The sequence below is a fragment of the Physella acuta genome, unplaced genomic scaffold (genome assembly GCF_028476545.2).
Source record: "Physella acuta isolate Inbredline_101_S28 unplaced genomic scaffold, ASM2847654v3 ptg000607l, whole genome shotgun sequence".
NCBI classification, from domain to species: domain Eukaryota; kingdom Metazoa; phylum Mollusca; class Gastropoda; family Physidae; genus Physella; species Physella acuta.
This window is the reverse complement of record NW_026732126.1, coordinates 658,694-683,315: the sequence shown is the minus strand read 5'-3', so window position 1 is coordinate 683,315 and position 24,622 is coordinate 658,694. Positions and strand designations below refer to the sequence as shown.

The 24,622-nt window shown below is 40.0% G+C and overlaps 2 protein-coding genes across 3 annotated transcripts; both read left to right on the top strand.

Annotated features, from left to right (window-relative positions):
• Positions 1–156: 156 nt before the first annotated feature.
• Positions 157–17,195, top strand: LOC131947812 (uncharacterized). 2 transcript variants are annotated; one of them, XM_059309148.1, is made up of 14 exons: positions 157–414; positions 9,052–9,223; positions 9,466–9,576; positions 9,916–10,009; positions 10,241–10,426; positions 11,366–11,559; positions 11,916–11,956; positions 12,211–13,190; positions 13,375–13,490; positions 14,296–14,557; positions 14,941–15,053; positions 15,503–15,562; positions 15,709–15,755; positions 16,375–17,195. In XM_059309148.1, the coding sequence occupies exons 2-14, from the start codon at positions 9,057–9,059 to the stop codon at positions 17,145–17,147; spliced, it is 3,144 nt and encodes a 1,047-aa protein (XP_059165131.1). In that variant the 5' UTR covers positions 157–414; positions 9,052–9,056; the 3' UTR covers positions 17,148–17,195. The 2 variants fall into 2 exon arrangements, with proteins under 2 accessions (XP_059165131.1, XP_059165132.1); XM_059309149.1 differs by lacking the exon at positions 157–414 and adding an exon at positions 7,115–7,218.
• A 1,914-nt stretch (positions 17,196–19,109) lies between these two features.
• On the top strand, positions 19,110–24,510 carry LOC131947809 (neuroligin-3-like). Its single transcript, XM_059309142.1, has 3 exons — positions 19,110–19,224; positions 20,198–21,936; positions 22,983–24,510. The coding sequence occupies exons 2-3, from the start codon at positions 20,303–20,305 to the stop codon at positions 23,269–23,271; spliced, it is 1,923 nt and encodes a 640-aa protein (XP_059165125.1). The 5' UTR covers positions 19,110–19,224; positions 20,198–20,302; the 3' UTR covers positions 23,272–24,510.
• The last annotated feature ends 112 nt before the right edge of the window (positions 24,511–24,622 follow it).

The following is a 24,622-nucleotide window of genomic DNA, read 5'->3' as shown; positions in this document are numbered from 1 at the left end:
TACGTTTACTCTTAATGACATGACCATCACAAGTTACACAGAGCCTGGGGTCATAATCTTGGACCATAATACCCAGCTGACCACTCGTCCCTGACCACTGAAGGCTGTAAAACTGACCACTGTAGCGTACGGTGTTGAGTTGAAGAAGACCTGATTTACATTTCCTACTGTAGACCCTGTATCCATAGAGTCGTTTAACTCGTGTGGAACATATGCAGGGTTTAAGTTAAATTCTGAGTTAGTTAAACGGAAACTGAAGTAAATATTGGCCACTCGGAAGATTAAAGTCAAGTGACGTAACTGTTTATCTGGTTATCATCCAATAGGATCGTTGGGATTACGTGACGTATTTGACCAGGTTGGACTCAAATGTTGGTGGACTATCTTGAAGACAACGCTTGTCCATTTAAAACTGTGAGTGATACATTTTTTTAAATTTAAATTTTAGTATAATATGTGTGGTCTACAACTCTAGCAGTCAAAAACTTCACCACTGCCCATTACATCACGTGAATGTTTTTGATATATTGATAATGACTTGATGTAATCACGATTTTATAATTAACCTATTGTTATCACGTTTTACTAATGACCTGTAGTGGTAAAACCTCAGTAATGACCCACTGCATTACGGTTGTATAAAGCAATAACATGTAGGGGGGGGGACTGATGTCTCTGATAATTTGTTCTTAATTCAGACAATTAGTGTAGCACTTAATTGTATAGTAATTTATGAAATGGTAAGCTGGGTGCTTATCATTTATCTATAATATGTAGGATGGTAGTCAATGATAAAGTGCTGTAAGGTTACAGGTAGTTTTAGATACAAGATCGTGAGAAATATATTCACAGGAAAAAGTAACAAATGTGTGTTTGCATGGAATTTTAAATAAGGTCTACTTTATTAAGTATTCAATACGTGCAAATCATCATAGGATCTTTTAAATGTCACGTAAACGTCTTAGATATAAGTGCGTTGGTTGTATTTTTATGGCATTATATATAACACGTACACACTATTTAGTCAGATGTAAGTTGATTATAGTTGGTTAGAATTGCGTAGAATTTAATCGAATGTTCAAACCTACTCAGCTTTCATCGTGTTTCTAATTTTGAATTCGCGTGAAATGGTGAAACACGGTTCTAAGGCTGTCATTAACCCCTATCGCCAACCGATTGTAGGAAAAAAAGTCACAGGAAAAAAAAACACAGGAAAAAAAAACACAGAAAAAAAGTCACAGGAAAAAAAGTCACAGGAAAAAAAGTCACAGGAAAAAAAGTCACAAATATATATTTGCATGATACTTGTTAATACTTTTATGTATTAAATATTTAGAGAGTGCAAATTAACTTTGGATTAATTAAATGTAATGTGTGTAGGCTGTATACGCTTAGTAATTTTTATAATTCATCTAAAAATATTTAGTATGAAGTATGTAGATTGTAATTATGTTAAACTTAACATTAGTAGCGTTTAATAGAATGCTCCAAAGTCCAAGGTTTTAATCCTGTTTTTTTTTAATACCAACATTAAATTACCGTGAAATGGTAAGTTCATCTGACTTGCTGCCCTCAACTCATGGCAACAATAGTTATGTTTAGAATTAGATGTTTAGTTCAACCACCTTTACTGCCCACATTTATCACGCTCATTACATAACAAAACTTAGGATCAAAACAGAAAGCCGACAAGGTTGAAAGCCTGTCATTGACGCATGACGTCAACAACATAAAATATATTAGGACAATGCCCACTGAGGAGAGGCCGACCAGAGAATAGCCTACGGCAAAATTTGCATAAATTTCTTTTATAATTAAATTTTCTACCGCGTTTTTAACTAAATACGTTACAAATGTTGAGATTGTTGTGTAAATTATATTAGAGTATTTTTACTTACAATTGTTATAAACCATAATGCTTTTAACGTCTATAAATAATTTATGCTATAAAAAATATAACCCACAACAATAAACATACACAATTTTACAACTCTAAACAAATAAATAAAAATATTTGTAAAAATATTTTTGTGACTTTTTTTCTGTGATTTTATTTCTGTGACTTTTTTTCCGATAACATTTTTCCACTGTGACTTTTTTTCTGTGACTTTTTTTCCTAGCAAAAACTGTGACTTTTTTTCTGTGTTTTTTTTTCCTGTGACTTTTTTTCCGTTTACCCGCCAACCATACCCAGAAACACAATGGCACTACATTTTCTTTCTATTAAGTTTTTCTTCTGAGTATTGAAATAAATTGTAACAAAATGTGTGTAAATTATATTTTGTTCTTATTACGAAGATGAAATTTGGATTAATATTATCTAACGAGAAAAATGGCCCGTTGAGGAAGGGTACAACGGGCGCTAGGCTGATAGTGCTGTCTCTTTTCTCTAAACTAAAACCAACCCACCCCCCCACACACCACCCCCACCCCACCCCCCACCCCCACCACCCCCACCCCTCACCCCCACACACCACCCCCTCCACACACCGCCCCCCCCACCCCCCACCCCCCCCCCCCCCAAAAAACATGTCTACCGTCCCATTCAACGAAATATAATTATATACTTTTTCCAGTGTCCGCCCCCTCCCAGAAAATTCTACCCCCGCCCCCGAAAATTTCAATTACCCCCACCCCTCTCCGGGGAGGAAAAAGTCTGAAAGAAACACTGAAACCAACCCACCCCCCCACACACCCCCCACCCCCCCCACACCCCACCCCCCCCACACACACCCCCCCCCCCACACACCACCCCCCACCCCACACCCCCCACACACACACCACCCCCCCACCCACCCCCACACACCACCCCCCCCCACCCCTCCACCACCCCCCACCCCCAAAAAAACATGTCTACCGTCCCATTCAACGAAATATAATTATATACTTTTTCCAGTGTCCGCCCCCTCCCAGAAAATTCTACCCCCGCCCCCGAAAATTTCAAGTACCCCCACCCCTCTCCGGGGAGGAAAAAGTCTGAAAGAAACACTGAAACCAACCCACCCCCCCACACACCACCCCCCTACCCCCCCCCACCCCCACACACCACCCCCCCACACACCACCCCCCCACCCACCCCTCCACCCACCCCCCCCCCCCCAAAAAAAAACATGTCTATCGTCCCATTGCAAGAAAACCACTTTTTAGATTAGACACATTAATTAGACGGTAATTTTATTATAGAGTATCGATGAGGAAATTTCTTTTGAGTTGGGGAGGGGGGGGGGGGGGCTCAGACGTTCTTACGCAAACCATTTAGATTAGACAAAATTTCCTTTTTATTCAATGTTTACGCGATAATCAATGACGTCATTATATTACTGTGTGCACTTTCCGCCTTGAGATTATTTTCAACTCTATGCTAAATGTGTCGACGTCATACTTCGTTTTTCGAAATACTATGCATGTTTTTAAATTGCTTGTGTTTTCTCTAGAGCGTTCTTGTCAGACAGAGCGTTCTTGTCAGACAGAGCGTTCTTGTCAGACAGACAGCGAAACTATTATTATAGAGACAGAGCGTTCTTGTCAGACAGAGGGTTCTTGTCAGACAGACAGCGAAACTATTATTATAGACGAGAAAAATGGCCCGTTGAGGAAGGATACACCGGGCGCTAGGCTGATAGTGCTGTCTCTTTTCTCTAAACTAAAACCACCCCCCCACCCCCCACCCCCACACCCCCACACCCCCCACCCCCACACCCCCCCCCCACCCCCACACACACCACCCCCCACCCCCCACCCCCACACACACCACCCCCCAAACCCCACCACCACACACACCACCCCCCACCCACCCACACACCCCCCCACACCCCCACCACCCCCCCTAAAAAACATGTCTACCGTCCCATTCAACGAAATATTATTATTTACTTTTTCCAGTGTCCGCCCCCTCCCCGAAAATTCTACCCCCGCCCCCGAAAATTTCAAGTACCCACACCCCTCTCCGTGGAGGAAAAAGTCTGAAAGAAACACTGGTGTCGCGCATAGCCACTACGCGAAGAATTGCATTAAAGAAATTGCAAGAAAACCACTTTTTAGATTAGACACATTAATTAGGCGGTAATTTTATTATAGAGTATCGATGAGGAAATTTCTTTTGAGTTGGGGAGAGGGGGGGGGGGGGGGGGGGGGCTCAGACGTTCTTACGCGGGGGTGGGGCTTCGCCCCTACCCGAAGAATTGTATGAAAGAAACTTCACGCAAACCACTTAGATTAGACCAAATTAGACCAAATCAATGACGTCATATCAATGTGTGCACTATCCGGCTTGAGATTATTTTCTACTCTGTGCGCTAAATGTGTCGACGTCATACTTCGTTTTTCGAATTACTATGCATGTTTTTATTTTCCTTGTGTTTTCTCTAGAGCGTTCTTGTCAGACAGATAGATAGATAGATAGATAGATAGATAGATAGACAGACAGCGAAACTATTAGTATTAATATATAAAGCTCAGTTCTGTAACGTGTGGCAAAAAAAAGTTTGTCGTTGACAGTTCTATGGATTTAAGTGTTAGATTTTTTATCGTGCTCATAGTCTAAATTTACGAGTCAAAAAATTACCATTGAAAGTCTTTAAAACAATGTTCACTCTATTTACTTAGAAGAATAATTTTCAATTATGAACGCGACACAAAATGTTTAAAAAGTGTATCGACGTTTATAAAATTTCTAAAATTGTGTCGGAAATGTATTGACTGCACAGTTACTTCCCTTTAATAAAAAAAATTCTTAAAAAGAAAGAATTTACATTTTATTACTTTGTTTTTGGTGTTAAGAAATAAAAAAAAAATTACATAATTAGCGGGGATTGATTAAGTGCAATGTCGTTAGGTATTTTTAACACTGCCTTTTATTTATTCTATACACTGAACATACTGTTCAATAATTTTTTTTTTTTTAAATCAATAACATTTAATAAGCCAGGTCCTACAAATCATATATGTTTATTTCTTTCCATTTACGGATAAGCTTGGAGTATTATCATTTTTGTTCACTAAATTGAAACAGGCGCGTCCGCCGGCGCCCCTGCACGGTTCGATTTGGCACCCTGGGCTATCATGTGAGCGCTATGCTGCATAATTTTGTTTTGAACAGTGCGATAGACTATGGTTAAGAAAGGTTACTATAGTCTTTAAGTGAATCAAATCCGGGCGTCCTCCGGCACCCCGACAGGGTGCTATTTGGCGCCCCGGGCCTTCCGGTGTACGCTATGGTATCTGCGTTCGCGTGAGTTCAAAAGACTATGAATAAGTTATGCACTATAGGCGTTTACTAAGTTCAATCAGGCGGTGACGTCATGGTGCGTCCTCTGGCGCCCAGACAGGGTGCTATTTGGGGTCCCGGGCCTCCCGTGTTCGGTTTCGCGCCTACGTTCATTAAAGTGAGTGCAAAAGACTATGAATAAGTTGGGGTACTATAGTCGTTTATTAAGCTGAGACAGGCGATTCCGCCCCGGGCTCGACTCTGAGCACTGTGCGTTTGTGTTCGCGTTAGTGTTTTCTTTGTGTTTAGGTTGGGTTTGCGTTAGTGGTTGCGTTTTGATTTGGTTCGTTTTTGTTCTTTCTTTTTTCGTTTTCGTTTGTGTTTTATCTTCTTTGCGTTTGTGTTTGTATTTGTGTTTGTGGTTGGTTTTGCGTTTGGTTTTGCGTTTGTATTTGGTTTGTTTTCGTTTGTTTTTTCGTTTGTGTTTTTTTCTTTGGGTTTGTGGTTGGTTTTGCATTTGGATTTGGTTTGTTTTCGTTTGCTTTTTCGTTTGTTTTTTTTCTTTGTGTTCGTATTGGTGTTTGTGGTTATGGTTGGGTTAGTTGTTAGGTTTTTGTTTTCGTTTGTATTTGTAATTGTGTTAGCTTTATGTTTGCGTTTCGTTGTTTTGGTTTGGGCTTGGGTGTGCAATGCCGGGTTTATGATGATTACTAAACACACAGGTAATGGTCTTTAACAGAAAGGTTTTTCACAGAAGCCAGAGCAGGGCCTGGCCGGGACGGCTAGTAAGCTATATGGGTCAAATGCGTTAAAAGTTTAGAAAAATGTTACTAAAACAACATTCACATGTTTAAACACCAAAAATTTTTACAATTCTCAACAAGTTCTTCAACATATTTTTAGAACGTTTATTGACTTTGTTACTGCTACTTTTTTCCGATAAAATGTTTCTATTATTATTTTTTTTTACTTAGCAAACACTGACTTTTTTCTGTGAACCTTCCGCTCACTGTATACAGTTGTCATGCCTAAATAGCGCATTATAACAGATGGTGTTTCTACACAACTAATAATGAGAATAATTATTTTACCTTATGTATTTTGTTTGATATAAAAAATCAACCACTTATTTGTTGAATACATTAGCATCTAACTAAACTCGTTAAAGCAAAATTACCAAGCGAGCTTATACTTATGTTCATAACACAACCATTGAACAAGTCAAAGGTCCACCTAATCTTACAGTACCGCGGGAGGGGGGGGGTGAGATATGTCGAGTAATGAACTTACCTAACAGCAGCGCTGCAGTTGCTTTCTAAGTTATTTAGAAAATCAATACAATTTTGTATACAGTTTGTTTCAGATTATCGAAAGAAAAAAACACCCCGAACATACCCGACTAGACCTAATCCTTTTATTCTTGGACTAACTTTACAGTAATGTGTTAGATTTCAACTTCATAGCAATTCCCTTACAGTAAAGGTGGTCCATATTATTATTGAACTCGCCTCCCCCCCCCCCCCCGCACAATTTACAGCTGAACCTTGAAGTAATTTAATTTCATGAGTATGTTTAATAAACAATACAGAACATATGAAAAAAATTACATCGGCTATTTTATATGTGGACTTTGTTTCAACAAGTGAGTGAGTGGATAGTACATCAAGATGAAACCATGTGTGTAGTGTGGGAGGGGTAGGGGGTGGAGCTAGTGGCCATGTGAAATCTCTGTGTGTGTGTGTGTAGTTTTAAAAGTTATAGCTCAGACGGATTGTAAAAAATACCCCCCCCCAATCACCTCGCCTTATCACACATCTCACACACACCTCACACACACCCGTGAGGGCAGGTTACAGAAGGTGTGAAACATCACCTCAGTAAACAATGGAACTCGTGGGAAGCAAACATGGAACACGGGGGCAGGGAACACGTGTGTTCTGTCGTCTCATGTCACCAACTATCCTCACGATTAGTCTGTGTTGGTTTGATGACAAATTGTAGGGTAGTGTAAAGTAAGTGTTACATGTATGATAGATTGTAGGGTACTGTACAGTAAGTGTTACATGTATGACAGATTGTAGTGTACTGTGTTACAGGTATGACAGATTGTAGTGTACTGTAAGTGTTACAGGTATGACAGATTGTAGTGTACTGTAAGTGTTACAGGTATGGCAGATTGTAGGGCAGTGTACAGTAAGTGTTACAGGTATGATAGATTGTAGGGTACAGTAAGTGTTACAGGTATGATAGATTGTAGGGTACAGTAAGTGTTACAGGTATGTTAGATTGTAGGGTACTGTACAGTAAGTGTTACAGGTATGGCAGATTGTAGGGCAGTGTACAGTAAGTGTTACAGGTATGGCAGATTGTAGGGCAGTGTACAGTAAGTGTTACAGGTATGATAGATTGTAGGGTACAGTAAGTGTTACAGGTATGATAGATTGTAGGGTACAGTAAGTGTTACAGGTATGATAGATTGTAGGGTACAGTAAGTGTTACAGGTATGGTAGATTGTAGGGTACTGAACAGTACGTGTTACAGGTATGACAGATTGTAGGGTACTGTAGAGTAAGTGTTATATGTATGATAGATTGTAGGTTAGTGTACAGTAAGTGTTACAGGTATGATAGATTGTATGGTACTGGACAGTGAGTGTTACAGGTATAATATATTGTAGGGTACTGTACAGTAAGTGTTACAGGTATTACCGATTGTAGGGTAGTGTATAGTAAGTGTTACAGGTATGATAAGTTGTAGTGTACAGTAAGTGTTACAGGTATGATAGATTGTAGGGTACTGTACAGTAAGTGTTACAGATACGACAGGCCAACAGGTAAAATGTGTTAACGTTTTGTACACGTATACAAGGTAAGACATGCAAACATTGTGTACACCTGTATAAAAGTAAACCTGGCCAACATTGTATACACATGTATAAGGTAAGACATGCAAACATTGTGTACACTAGTACAAAGGTAAACCAGGTCAACATTGTGTACACATGTATAAGGTAAGACATGCAAACATTGTGTACACTAGTACAAAGGTAAACCAGGTCAACATTGTGTACACATGTATCAGACATGCAAACAATGCGTACAGGTGTACAAAGGTAAACCAGGTCAAGATTGTGTACACATGTACCAGGTAAGACATGTTCCACACATGTCCAAGATTAAGAATTACAGGTCAATTATTATAATATCAAGGACAAGCCAGTCATGTAGGGCCCATACTGTAGGCCTACATTTCTAAAAATAGAATATATGTGTCTCCTAGCATATACTGCATTTGCTGTGACTCAACTATATACTGCACATGTTGTGACTCACCTATATACTGCATGTGTTGTGACTGAACTATATACTGCATATGTTGTGACTAAACTATATACTGCATACGTTGTGACTCACCTATATACTGCATATGTTGTGACTAAACTATATACTGCATATGTTGTGCCTCAACTATATACTGCACATGTTGTGACTCACCTATATACTGCATGTGTTGTGTGACTGAACTACACTGCTTCAACTTTCTGCCACTGAATTCAATATAACAAGTACAGGCTTGTGATCCTTGTTCAGTTGCACATAAGTGTAGTGTATCAGTGTAAAAACTGATGTTGCTACATGATAGAAAGTCAGCGAGCCCAATATTAAAATACGTACTTTCGATATATAGTTACTTACCAGAAATAGAAAGGGCGCTAGCAGTTGTCTAGTTCATTCCACCCCCACCCCCACACGCACACCCTTCCCCGTGGAAGCAACAAAATAACAAAAACAAAAATGTGCATCCTAGCAAAAAGGTTCAACAACTTTTTTCTGTTTATGTTTCAGTTACCATGGATACGTCGCGGAGGTGGGGTGGGGCCGATGCCCAGACTGACAAACATGGCGGCAAAGTCAGAAAAAATAACGTGGACATGACACCGGAAATAACGTCCAAGTACCTGCCACAGCTGCCCAGGTTTTTGACAGAGAAGTTGCCGGCTGGTAAGAAAGATTCCAGGTGAGGTTTTGATTGGTGGAATAGATTTCACTTTTACCGTAGCTGTTTCCTTCGTGGTCTTGACGCACACACACACACAAATTCCTATGTATGTAAATATAGATAGACGCGTGTATATATATATATATATATATATATATATATATATATATATATATATATATATATATAATTTTAAATAACATAATTTTTGTATTGACGTATCCGACACGTCTAATTGAAACTGACCATCTCTCTACCAGTGGGTGTATCAGGAAACAACATGACCACGTGACCGTCTACCTGCTGGACGCTGACCTCTGGAACCGCTTCAGACAGGTTGGAACAGAGATGATCATCACCAAGAAAGGCCGGTGGGTAGAGACTAAATAATTATGTCAATGTGTAGCATTTCATAGGACTATTCTGGCTAGGTTGAGAAGGACCATAATGTACGGGCAACCCACAATCTCATCATTTATGTCTAGGTACGAATCCCTGAGTGGAAAGGTTGTCACTTATGTGGGCGCGTGATTTTTATCTCGAAGCAAAAGAGCCATAAGTTGACTGCACACATTGAATAGAGAATAAGTCCATAGACTATAGACACGCTACTCCTCTAAATAAACATAGGATACAACTATTTATTATCATCATAATACTGAAGGAATATTGTAATCATATAAATAATTATTTAAAACATTTATTTTCAGACGAGTTTTCCCCATACCTACATACGTTATATGTGATCTTGACAAAGATAAACTTTACAACGTTTATATAGAGCTCAAATCAGTCGACAATGCGGTAATTATATTTTTCTAAATTAAAACTAATTAGAACATTGATAAAATACTTAGTAAATTAGTTCTGGTTTTCCCACACGCAGAAATTATCATAAAACACGAAACAAAATGTACATATGAAGGAAACAACGGTGAATTTAATTTTCTTACAGGTCCACAAGTATTTGAACGGTGCATTTAATTTTCTTACAGGTCCACAAGTATTTGAACGGTGCATTTAATTTTCTTACAGGTCCACAAGTATCTGAACGGTGAATGGGTCGTGTCTAAGGAGGGCTCGAACCACTACCCCACGCCCGTCCCGGGGAGAGACAAGTACCTGCACCCCTTGTCCCCCAACAGTGGCGCCCGCTGGATGCTGGAGCCTATCTCATTCTCGGGGCTCAAGATCTCCAACAACATGGAGGCGCTGGGAACCGTGAGTGGTACACGTGCTCACACTGACATTTGACCTTGGGGGTGACCTTGACAGTCAAACAGTTGACATAGGATGACATTACCTTGGGGTTTCTTTGGCAGGCACATAGTTGAAATTTGACGACACTGACCTTGGGGGTGACCTTGACAGTCACCCAGTTAACATTTATGACCTTTGATTCTGGCAGCTGACCTATGACCTCAGTAAGTTCACCTTTGTCACGAGAACGTAACATCAACACTAATGCGCGACCTTGACATTTAGATTTGACCTAGACATTGATGGATATTTGACCCTTGTCTATTACTGTTCACACACCCGACCCTGGAGCTAAGCCACTTAGCTCTCTACAGTGATGTCAATTATCACCTTATATCTTAACATTCAGTAGAAACCGTGTTTCTTGATCACACATAACTCGGACTGATGTCTTTAATTACGTTTAAGTTTCAGCCCAAATATTAACGATAGTTATGTCTTAATTTGGGATAACCATATTGACAACTATTGAAATCAACCTTAAAGACTTCGAATAATAACTTTAGTAGCTATAATTTTTTCATCATTGACCTTGATCTGCTGCGGTTAATAATATCGATGATGGTAGTCAAGTTTAACTTAGAATAAAAAAAAAACAACAACTTACTTTTAACAGAGGCATAGCGACCCTTCCCGGCCCGGCGCCCGGAGACAAAATTTCAATTTGCCCCCCCCCATATATTTTTATATTTATAATGCAAAACTGCAGTTAAAATGAGCTTTTAATTTTTTTCCACCCATTTTTGCGAGCCCTAGGTTCGGCGCCCGGGGACATATGTACCCTTCCCCTCGCTACGCCTCTGACTTTTAACCATTTAGACAAGCCGTGTAAAGTAACAATAACTTTATAACCTTGTTAACCGGAAGCCGGTTCTGACGAGCACTAATCTTGACCTACAGATCGTCCTGCAGTCCATGAGGCGGTACCAGATGACCTTGACCGTCACAGAGCTAGGGGGCGCCATGACGGTCAGCATCCCCCAGCCAGAGACCCAGTTCGTGGCTGTGACCCAGTACCAAAACGAGAAGGTGACCCAGATGAAAATAGAACACAACCCGTTCGCTAACGGCTTCCGGTTCGCCATCAGCAAAAAGTGAGTTTTAAATTTAGCTGGATTCGTGAGAGTTGATTTGATTGGTGCATCCAGACCACGTGAGTGTCACTTGATTGGTGCATGTGGGTATCTTTAGATTGGTGCAGTCAGATCACGTGGGTCTGTCTCTTCATTAGATGCTTGGCAGAACTTGAATTTAATTTTAAATAATAACAATTTCTTTGTCTCCATTTTTTCTACTTCTACTGCTTCAAAATATAAGGTCTATCAAGCAGTGGATTCTTACTTAATACTTACTGTGGGTGAGGATGGGGGTGGGGAAATGACCTGACTATTTGTTTGATTTTGGTAGACTCAATGTGGCACAAGTATAACTAGCCAGATATTTTTTTCAGAGAAATGGCCAAACGAAACAACTCTCAATCACAGGAAGAAGGTAAGGGGATCATTGTGTCTAAGCTAATCAAATTCTATGAAGTATACGGGAATAAATCTATCAAGATATTATCCATTAAGAAATGACCACTTTAGAAATTACCTATTCACACACTTCAAAATGGCATTTTTAGAAATGACCACTTCTGAATTCACCATTTAAGAAATTACCACGACAGAAAGGACAATAATACATTTCAAATTGACCAAAAAGACCACTTTAGAAATAACAAAATATTTTTCGATAATTTTCAGACAGTGAAGAAAACGTGAGTCCAGTGAATCTGCGGTCATCTCCCGTAGGACTTTCTCCCTCAGGACCTGTTCCAATAGGACAATATCCTACAGGACATTGTCTCTCGGCGCCTTCTCCAAACGGGTCACCAAAACCCAAAGCGGTAAAACCATCTGTCAAGCACAGCACTCACACGAACACCAGACGTGCTATCGCTCACGACGGACAACACACCAGCCCAGGTGTGTTACAACACACTCCAGGTGGGCCGCCTTACTCACGTGATCAGGGGGTGGGGTGGTCGAACCCCTACGGCGCTTTCTACACCCCGTACACGGGCTACCCCCTGGGGTATATGTACTCACCATTAGCGGGGAATCCCCTAGCGCAAGTCAGACACTTGGGTCAGATGAATGGGTCTGATGAACCCGGGTCACCACTTTCTCTGGTCAAGGTTAAAAAGGAAGTCGACGAAACCGGAAGTGGACTCTGTGGTGATAGAATAAATAATTTAAGTGGTGACACTAATGAAAGGTTGACGAAGGGTGAAAGTAATAGAATTGGTGACACAACATGGAGTGGTGAGGCAAGGTTTAGTTACAGTTATGATACAAGTAGCAACATTAGTAGTGATATCAGGGTTAATGGTATCACATGTAGCAGGATAAGTAGTGATACAAATAAAAGAAATACCAATGAGACAATGTCTAGAGTAAGTGGTGATACCAGGGTGAGCTGTGTCACCACCAAGCTAGCATCGGACATCACCACAACAAAAACCTGGACGGGCGAGTATCCGAAGTATCACCAGAGCAGTCACCAGCTGTGTCACCAGTGGGTGGCACCTGTATCCAACGACCAGTCACCACCTGCATCTAGTGAGCAGTCACCTTCTGTTACCAGCAACCAGTCACCACCTATTCCCACCATTAGATCACCATCTGTGTCACCGGAAGACCATCAAGAATTCCCAACAGACCTAAGGCATAAACCATGGCGGGTAAGTTCAAAGGTCATATTCTATTTTTAGAACACTTGACAAATTAAAAAAAAATCCCTCTTACTAAAAATCTCTCTCGTGGGATTGACCGCAAGTTGAAATTGCTCACATTTTAATACCACGTATACATATTGTAATAGTATTTAATTTTGAATATTAATTTGAATGTTTGATTACATCACAGTCCCATCAACCAATCAACAACAGACACGACCTGCCTCCTGTAAGACCGGAAGTGACGTTAAAAAATGGCGACATTTGGGCCACTACACATGAAGTTGTGGTTACTACTGACGGGAGGTGAGATTTTCTATCATTCATGGATTTCGATCTTACAATCCTTTTATATACGCTATACATTTTAGGTATAATACAGCATTATTTTATGCAGCATATTTTTTTTTCTTAGGGTCAATGTATATTTTATATGGGATGTTAAAACGAGATATTTGAATTGACTCAACATTTATAGAAAAAAAAAACTGAAATGGTTGATCAAAATTGTAATGATCCTTCCATTTTCTACTTGCTGCAATGTGTCGCTCTAAGTTCCTCAATGTATCTCACTGTTTCTTCTTTGTTTATCCATGTTTCACATTCTTCCTCCATGCTTTTCTTTTTTTTTTCTAGGTTCCTACACAGACCAAAGTTCCTCCTTGTTCCTCTATATCCCCTCATGTTCCCCAATCTGTTCCACAGACCTAAATTTCTTATACATTCCTCCATGTTCCTTTATGTTCCCCATCCATTCAACTGACCAAAGTTCCTCCATGCTCCTCTATATTCCTCCATGTTCCCCAATCTATTCCACAGACCGAAGGCCCTATACCTTCCTCAGTGTTCCTCTATGTTCCTCCATGTTCCCCAATCTATTCCACAGACCGAATTTGCTCCATGTGCCCTCATGTTCTCTTATGTGTTCTACAGAATAAAGTTCCCTCATGTTCCCCATTTGTTCCACAGACCAAAGTTCCTATACCTTCCTCCATGCTCCTCCATGTTCCCCCATGTTCCCTCATGTTCCCCATCTGTTCCACACACCAAAGCTTCTATACCTTCCTCCATGTTCCTCCATGTTCCCTCATGTTCCCCATATGTTCCACAGACCAATGTTCCCATACATCGCCCTGTCTGTAACCAAACTTGATGCCACGAGAACGTATGACGTCAGCCTGGAGCTGACCCCAGCCTCCCAGTGGCTGTACGACTATCTGGACGACGAGTGGACGCCCTGTCAGGCGGCCCCAGCTGACCCCCGTCTGACGCCCTACCAGCACCCCGACAGCCCCAGGGGCGGGCAGGAGTGGGGGTCGGAGATCACGTTTGATAGGCTGCGGCTGAGCACGTCAAGACAAGGCAAAAATCTGGTCAGTCACGTGATAAGTAATTTGTATTGTTTCTATTGGCCAGTGGATCTTGGCTATAAATACACGTATTACATAGATAGCTTTTACTTAGTTATTTCCCCTTTTTGTTTTTGAATTTATTTGAACTAAAATTTCAACAAGTTAATATCTAAGTAAATTGAAAAAAAGATACTCTTGTTTTGCTTACCAGAAATATTTGTATGTACTAGCTTTACCAGCTATAATGAGCAATTGAATTCTGAAATTAAATCATAAATAAAAACCTTTTTGCAATTAGTTCAATTAGAATACACGGAATTTGACATGCATTATTTGACTTTTTGTTAGAGTCCGAAATAATTAAGACGAGCTAGGCAATTTTATTTAGTTGTTGTACATTTCAGTTGAAAGTTGAGTTAAGGAGACAGTACTGCCCAGTGGTCACTCTTAGGACAGGTGAATCTGTTTGGAAATACCCGCTGAGAGACGCCATTTTTATTACAGTTAGCATAGACAGGTAAGTCTCGTAACATTCCATTGTTACAACAGACAGTTACTGTAACAGATTTTGTATGTTGAATTTTAAAAGTTATGATGAGTTTACTGTAACATACTTAATTTCTGACATTCAGAAATTGTAATAAGTTTACTATAATAGATTTTGTATTCTGAATTTTGATAGTTATGATTATTTTACTGTAACATATATAATTTCTGACATTAAAAAATTGTAACAAGTTTACTGTAATAGATTTAGTTTCGGACATACAAATATTGTGATTAGTTTACTCTAAGAGATTTAGTTTGCTGGCATTCATAAGTTCCAAGTAACGTTTGCTGTACTGTAAAACATTTAGAATTTCGATATTAAGCCTACCTCATCTTTGCATGGATGAACTCCCAGCCCTACACATTGAATGTCTGTTTAAAGTTGGCATTGATATGCTAAACATTCTCTCTCCACAGAACGCCAATGTTTCAGTTCCTGTATGAATCCACATCGTCAAATAAAGAAAGCATCAAAAGGTAAACAGCCCAGCTATTAATAGCATATTTTTCTAAAAATATGTTCATGGATTCTTCTCCAGCCATTATAAATCAGGTTACTTCTAATTCGGGATGTTTCTAAATTTAGTATCATGATGATCACGTGACACTTGTTTACTCTCCAGGTCATCAAATGATGCCCAGCTGAGATCTTCACATAGGAAACAAACAAGTGAGTACACCTAATGTGTACACCAAGTATATCTAGCTATAGACTGGTGAACTAATGTACACCTAACTATAGACCAGTGAACTAATGTGTACATCAAGTACACCTAGCTATAGACTGGTGAACGAATGTGTACATAAGTACACCGAGCTGTAGACTGGTGAGCTCATGTGTACATCAAGTACACCTAGTTATAGACTGGTGAGCTAATGTCTACATCATTACACCTAGCTATAGACTGGTGTACTAATGTGTACTTCATTACACCTAGCTATAGACTGGTGTACTAATGTCTACATCATTACACCTAGCTATAGACTGGTGTACTAATGTGTACTTCATTACACCTAGCTATAGACTGGTGAACGAATGTGTACATAAGTACACCGAGATATAGACTGGTGAGCTGATGTGTACATAGACTGGTCAACTAAAGTGTACATCAAGTACACCTAGCTATAAACTGGTGAACTAATGTGTACATCACTAGTCCAATAAGTACACTTTGAATTTGTGGTCTTACTCAGGTTGTCATTAAACAGTGATCGCTTTTAAAAATGTCCCCTTTACTGAACTAAAACCTAATATGACCTACTTTATTGATTTACTCCATTGTCACCAGATCCCAAAAAGATGCGAACAGAACTGTCCAATGACGTCACAAGATCTCCCCACAGTGCTAGTAGACCAGCGACCAGATCACCGCCCAGGGTCGTGGGATCTAAACCACCCGAGTCGGATGACACAACACTCGGGGAATGTTGTGTCCCCAGTGAGCCCCACCCCCCAGCAGACGAGGGATGTGTAGACCTCTCCCACAAGACTCCCTCAGATGTCGACTATCATCTCACCAGTCCCTGCAATATTGTTACGTCCCTTGCCAGTCCTTGCAACCCAGTTACGTCCCTTACTAGTCCCTACAATACAATTACGTCCCCTGTAATTAAAGACTGCATCAGCGACGAGGCTTTGACTGATTTCAATCCTGCCATTGTCATTACACAGTCGATGGATTCATCACTCAGCCAGCCTAGGACAAGGTTGCCATTGTCCTACAGGGACTTTAATTTCAGAAATGTGACAGATATGTGTTGCAAGTCTAGAGAGGATAACTCTGCAAGACACAAGATAGATAACTCTACATTGCAGGGTGCTGATAACTCCATACAAAGCACGGACGATAACAATCTAATTCACACTACAGGGGACTTAAGCGATGAAAAACCTTTAATCAAACATACCATGCGCTATCTTGATTCTTACTGGTATGACACGAACCTTCACCCTGAGAAAAACGAATTTCACCCTCCAATCAACGACCTTCACTCTCGGTCTAACGACCTTCACCCTAACCATGATGACCTTCATCGCCAGCCTGAAGATGAACACAACTAAGACCTCATGAACTTGTTGCCATTTATTTCTACCTCATACATAACATAAAGTAAAATGTTACTACGTTATTTATATTTATGTTTCTTCTTTATTTCACATTTTTTATTTCCATAACTATTAAGGGACTCAACTCCAACGTATAGTATCAAATCTCACCATATACATGTTCGTTCAAAAAGCAAACTACTTCATCGCTTGAACTTACAATCTTTTAGATATATTCCAGGAATTTTCTGCATTCCTCTCTTTTCTTTGTATACCCAGACACCAAACATCAACAGCGTCCTTGAAAATAGAATGCAAAAGCCCTTAGTTGACTTAAGGTTTTAAAACTTTGAGCCATTTAAAAATATCCATTCAATAGACTTAACGAATTTAATACAATGAATAAAAAGCTTCAACTGTTAACTTCGAAAGTGATGAGACTGAATTTTTTTTTCATACTGACCGCCATGGCAAAAATCGATCTTTAATTTTACCTGATGTTTAATGACGTTAATTTTTCCTTACACCTATTAGACACAGAGTTGCAAATATCTAGCACTAAGTTGTATCGTGTTTTTATTTTGTTATACAAACAGGGGAGAGGTGGTGGTGTTTTATCGTGGTGTGTTATGTGATGTACTGTGATGCAGAATAGTTCAACGCTTGACTTAGTCCGCCATTTTGTCAAATATTTACAATGGTTGGAAGAACAGATGGGTACCAGTTGCTTACACACCTTATTGAGCACACAATGGGTTGCGACTTCCTCAAATCAAGATGCAACAAGTAACTTCAGCAACATGATGTGGCTTTCCACAATTTGTATCGGGATTTGTGGGAGGGAATGAGGGGGGATTCATAAAAAATATACAATTTACAATACAGTAATAAAAATGTTGTATAATATTGTTTGCGTATCTTGTGCGTAGGGCCTACACAACGTGGCATTTCCGTTTAGTTCATACAACCAACTTTTTTGTTGTGAATTACGTATTTTAAGTCGTTTAACTACATATTTAAATAATAAAAAATTAATAATACGTAACAAAAAGAAGAAACGCATGTATTCACAAAGACAGGAATCAAAACACGAGCTGTGTGAATATGAATGTTGTTCCTATGCTGCCGTAGTCTAACTTACGCGCTAAGCTAAGGCTGTTTGAATGGTAACCTAACCTAAAGAGTATGATGCCGTGATCACATGACATTATGCAACAAAAACACCGTCAGATGTCTAGATATGACACATGTCATCTGACGTACATGACAGAATACAGCAATGACACATGTCATCTGATGTACATGACAGAATAAAGCAATGACACATGTCATCAGAAATACATGGCAGATACAGCAATGACACATATCATCTGACGTACATGACAGATACAGCAATGACACATGTCATCTGATGTAGATGACAGAACACAGCAATGACACATGTCATCTGACGTACATGAGATTATACATCAGGCTGGAGTGTACCCGGCATGGAACAAACAAACTCTTGTTCAAAGCTCCGGTCTGTTGAACACGCAGTCAAGCGGAAAGATGGGGAGGGGAAGCTACTAGTGTTTCAGTATCTGTAGGAGCGTGGCTTTCTGATAATCTTGGGAGGGTTCTAGAATTCGGGATATTAGTGTAGCGTCATTCGTTGGGCGGTCACGTACATAAGAGCTTTCAAACTTAAAGACAATTATATGGTTACCTTACCAATAGGTTATCATAATCAATGACTACCATACTTAATGAATAAAAATAGCTACCGTTGTCTATACATTATATCAACCATATTTAAAAGATACTTATAATGGTTAACATAATGTGAACATTTGCTACCATTTATAATAATATGGCAACATCACAGGGACATAACTCTGGGAGTTTGATACCTCCCCTCAACAAAGGTTGCAGACTCCGCCCCTGATGATATCCACCTATATAAGCCATGTCTTGCTGCAGGTGTGACGTAGTACCCAATATATTGCAGGTAAAACCTGACAGCTGATTACACTATATTTATACAATAGTTTCAAGGGGTTATAATTTGTGCATTCACCGTGTTGAAATTAATTTTGCTTAATGTTTAAAGGTAAGAAATATAATTGTAGAACTTAGTACGTCATGTCTTTTTCCAATTTCAGGCTAGTTCGCCTTTAATTTCTTTAATAGTAATAAACCGGGAGTGATCTCCCCTAAACTTTCTCGAATATTCTTATATAAAATAACAGGGGATGGGAACTCGGGCTATAGACATGATTTTTAATCCATTTTATATACTTAAAGTTTTAAAAATAGAATAAAATCTCGTAGACAAATTAATTGCACACCAAGTGAACGCCAAATAAAAAAGCGCATAATGGTGCGCAATATTATTATTACTTTTAAAATTTACATTAGTTTTTTGAGAAATCGGAAGTAGCGTAAAGTACTACTTCCAGTCAACGGAAATGACTCAAAATTTGATAGAAGGTATAGAATTAGATCTTTTACTTACATATGAAATTTCATTTATATATCTGAAATAGTACTCAAGTTATAGGCTTTTGAAAAATTCAAAGTAGGAAAAGTACCACTTCCGGTTATCGGAAATCGCTCAAAAGTTGATACGGATCTACGATTTTGATAAAATACTTATATATGAAATTTCATCAACCTAGCTGTAACGGTTCTCAAGTTATCGTGTTTACACACGGACAGACAGACACACAGACACACAGACACACAGACAGACACACAGACATACGGACAAGATTGCAAAATTATGTTTTTCCGTATCAGTGAGGTGTGAAACGTCGAGATTTGTAAAAATCTCGATTTTTTTTTTTTTGCACGATTACAAGACTTTCTCTATACTTCGTATATACGAGAAAGTAAAAAAAGTATTGAAAGGCAATTATTTACTGACATTCTCTGTTTGTATAAAGCAATCCAATAAATACATAATAATTTAGAAAAAAAAAATAATTTCTTTAATAAATTATTTAAAACACATTTTCTAATTAAAGCCATAATTGTGCATAAGTTAACTTGTATTCTATTTCTGCAAAAAACTGCTCCTTCAGCTTTGATGAATAGCCTTCATATCGTCACGTCAAAGCAGAATCGGAATTTAATTTAGAATACAGTAAACCAGGCACAGGAGATAACGTTGAGATTTTACAAGCAAGATGGGGGGCTATAGACTGCACATTTTCGGGCTCTGTCTTGTATTAGCAAACATTAGTCAGGCCGTCAAACTGGTCAAAACTAACGTCACCGGCCCAACTACCTACATCGGCCAGGCCGACACGGTACGTTTCGACCAAACTGATTACGTCATTGCCAGGTTTCTTGGGATTCCATTCGCCAAGCCGCCAATCGGAGAGCGCCGGTTCCAGAAGCCGGAGCCGGCAGTAGTGACGGACACGATGTACGACGCGCGGAGGTTTAAGAGCATCTGCGTGCAGATGAGCAAGCCGTCGAGCCCGTGTGTGAGCAGGCAGACGATGAGCGAGGATTGTCTGTACGTCAATGTGTACGTCCCGCTGTCTAAACTAGCGCCCACTGATGTGGCCGGCGATATCACGGCTATTAACGGTTCTCTGACAACCGGTTTAACCGGCTCCGCCTTGCTCCTGCCGGCTGAGAAAAAAGCCGTGTTTGTGTACATCTTCGGCGGGGCTTGGATTGAGGGCAACGGCAACTGTTACGACGGCTCAGTCTTAGCCGGTCTCGGTGACGTCATCGTCGTGACGTTTAACTACAGAGTTGGTCTTTTGGGGTTTGCGGCCACGGAGGATGACGTCATACCCGGAAATGCCGGTCTATGGGATCAAATCCTGGCTTTACAATGGGTTAAAGATAATATCGGGATATTCGGCGGTGACTCCGGTTGTGTGACCGTAGGCGGAACATCCGCGGGCAGCATAAGTTCTTTAACGTTTGGGCTACTGCCGGATTACGGGCAGCTGTTTCAGAGGATGATCCCCATGAGCGGGTCCGTCTGTCCCATGAAGTACATCAGCACGACGGGGTACGGCACCACCCTCTCCGGGGCCCAGAAGTTAGGCTGCGACACCCGGGGCTCCAAGCAAGACATCAAATCCTGCCTGATGAACCAAACAGCTCAAAGCCTTGCGTACGCCATTCCGGAAATTCAAGTTCCGTTTGGACTTCCGATTGCGACTGTCGTTGAGGCGCCTCTCATCCCCACACACCCCTGTGAGCTTATCACTGGGGATGTCGGCATGGACCAAACAAAACAACAGGCCTTAAACAAATTCGGACAGAAAGATTTACTCATCGGAATCGTCTCGGAAGACGGGGAATCGAGCTACCAAATCTGGAGCTTCGTCAACCACATCAACAAAACCGCGAACCCGTTCATCTCTATGGAAATACTCACTCAAATGATTTTCGATTTCTTTGCATCAAAATACAACGAAAACATCAACGATTACAAGTACATTATCGATACTGCTATAGATCGATACCTAGACTGGGCAACAGTTAAGGACGATGCTGAACGAAGCAACCAAGTTGTTGCGCTGTTGACGGATTTATTTTTTAAACTCCCGACCGTCGATGCCATCCGTGCTCACGAGCAGCGCGCGAGTAACGTGACGTCACGTGGGAAAAGATACCTGTACAGACTCAAGTGGCCGAGGACCAGCGCCCTCTACCAGCAGTACATCTACAAGTGGTTCGAAGGTTCGGAGCACGACAGCGATATCGTCTACGTCTTCGGTGACGTCACAGACCAGGTGGATGTCGCCATCTCGAAGGTCATCATGACCTACTGGACCAATTTCATCAAAACGGGGTAAGTCTGTGCGAGATTAAATGTAATTTGTTTTTAGTTTGAGCAGTCGTTGAATTTAAAACATTAGAATAATTAGAATAATTAAAAGAGTTTTCTAGAACTTAGTAAAACAATTCTACAACACCCGCAAACTCTCACTTTTTACTAAATCTGAGTCTCGTTCAGACCTTTTTCCTAGGGGTGGGTGGGGTGGGGTGGGGGTGAGGGGGGTGGGGGTGGGGAACATTGAGTTACTGGCTGGGGAGGACACTAGTTAAAATATGTATTTTTATTAAAAATGTTAATTTTTTTTTTGGTCTGGGTGTGGTGGTGAACTTGGCCCGAAGGATGTCTGAAAGAAACGCTCTATTAAACTATACGAAAATTAGACTTGGCCCGAAGGATGTCTGAAAGAAACTCTCTATTAAACTATACGAAAATTAGACTTGGCCCGAAGGATGTCTGAAAGAAACTCTCTATTAAACTATACGAAAATTAGACTTGGCCCGAAGGATGTCTGAAAGAAACTCTCTATTAAACTATACGAAAATTAGACTTGGCCCGAAGGATGTCTGAAAGAAACTCTCTATTAAACTATACGAAAATTAGACTTGGCCCGAAGGATGTCTGAAAGAAACTCTCTATTAAACTATACGAAAATTAGACTTGGCCCGAAGGATGTCTGAAAGAAACTCTCTATTAAACTATACGAAAATTAGACTTGGCCCGACGGATGTCTGAAAGAAACTCTCTATTAAACTATACGAAAATTAGACTTGGCCCGACGGATGTCTGAAAGAAACTCTCTATTAAACTATACGAAAATTAGACATGGCAAGGACGCCCTTTATAAAAAGAAATTACCGAAAACCATTTTAAAAATTAAATATTTTTATGTAGCACATTTATTTATTCTTGAATTTTATTCTAATTTCATTGTATTTATCGACACTATCAAACCTACAGTAACGTTTTAATTGTATCTCTTTTTCAAAAGTAATAAATACATAATAAATTAATAATAATTAGTAGTTTGTAGTGAACATCAAACCATTAATCTTCTCTAGCAACCCAAACAATGGAAGTGTGAACAGTCTGACGAAATGGGACGAGTACAGTGTCAACAACCCTTGCTACATGGACATCTCATCAACTGCAGAGCTGAAGATGGGACTTGGGGAGGACAGCCGCCATTTTTGGAATGAACTGATCCCTAATTTAAAAAGTCAACTGGACAGTAGGTTCAAGGTCGGTGCTGAAACCGTCAAAGACTGCAGCCGGAACCGTGCAGGCGGCAGGAGAAGCTTCCAGACGTTGGTTCTAGCTGCCATTAGTGTGGTCTGGCTACTTGTGTGAGATTGTGTGGTGTATCTCAAGCCCGGTGGATGTTTCTGTGTTAGGGAAGGGAGACAGGGGATGGTTGATGTGTGATCTAATCAATGTGTTTTGTTTACTGATGTGAAACTGTCTAGTGTATCATGTACCCGGTGGATGTTTCTGTGTTAGGGAAGGGAGACAGGGGATGGTTGATTTGTGATCTAATCAATGTGTTTTGTTTACTGATGTGGAACTGTCTAGTGTATCATGTACCCGGTGGATGTTTCTGTGTTAGGGAAGGGAGACAGGGGATGGTTGATGTGTGATCTAATCAATGTGTTTTGTTTACTGATGTGAAACTGTCTAGTGTATCATGTACCCCGTGGATGTTTTACTTTTGCTGTCTGCTAGTTGTCGGAAAAACTTAGATCTTTATGTCGGGACATTGATTTTTTTTTTTGCTGTCTGCTAGTTGTCGGGAAAACTTAGATCTTTATGTCGGGACATTGATTTTTTTTTTTTTTTTTGCTGTCTGCTAGTTGTCGGGAAAACTTAGATCTTTATGTCGGGAAATTGATTTTTTTTTTGCTGTCAGCTAGTTGTCGGGAAAACTTAGATCTTTATGTCGGGACAGTGATTTTTTTTTTGCAACTGAGAAATGTTATCTGCGTATTTAAAACTATATATATATATGTGTGTGTATGTGTGTGTGTGTGTGCTTGTATATTTGTTTTGGGATAATGTGTCTAGCAGTTTGCTATTTGATACGACAAAAGTGTTTTCGTTCCCGGTGTAAAACTGCTTAGATTACTGTGGGGTGAGGGGGGTGTGGGGTCCAGCATAGCACTCACGTATGTTGACACATCCTCTGTACTCACCCACACCTTCTGGTCGAGCTGTCTTGTAAGGTAATTCAAACTTTAAGCACAAACTTGCGTGGATTAATTTTTTTAAAATTTAGATTATACTAATGTCGAAGTAGTTTTTTCTACCTTATAAATAAAAGCTAAAAATAGTATGCTCTTTTCCTTCCCTGTCCATTAGTTTTTATAATTTTAGCATTGCCCCGCATTGACTAAACAACGAGAGATAACATTGTCATGTAATACGAGTCATGTTATACGAGTCGTGTTATTATACGAGCTAGCGGGGATGCCTTGACAGCTCGAATCATAATTCAGTACACCACGACAGTGCCAAGCTCTGTAAATTCAAACTAGCCATAGCTTTCACGGTTCGTTTAGTTGTGTGTAATTAAATAGACGTCAGGTGTGATAGTGAAATCCTGTCAATAACGCTTTGAGTTCTTGAACTTTATTTTTTAGTGGTTGTGTGGAATAAGACAAGTGTGAAACTTCAAAACTTGAAGGTTAAGAGAAGTTTTTCAGTG

Bases quoted from the DNA above. Each gene is read 5' to 3' on its own strand.
- LOC131947812 (XM_059309148.1), top strand. From the start codon at position 9,057: ATGGATACGTCGCGGAGGTGGGGTGGGGCCGATGCCCAGACTGACAAA. The intron at 11,957-12,210 runs GTAAGGGGATCA...GATAATTTTCAG, and splicing joins CTCTCAATCACAGGAAGAAG to ACAGTGAAGAAAACGTGAGT. The intron at 15,563-15,708 runs GTAAACAGCCCA...TTTACTCTCCAG, and splicing joins AATAAAGAAAGCATCAAAAG to GTCATCAAATGATGCCCAGC.
- LOC131947809 (XM_059309142.1), top strand. From the start codon at position 20,303: ATGGGGGGCTATAGACTGCACATTTTCGGGCTCTGTCTTGTATTAGCA. The intron at 21,937-22,982 runs GTAAGTCTGTGC...AATCTTCTCTAG, and splicing joins ACCAATTTCATCAAAACGGG to CAACCCAAACAATGGAAGTG.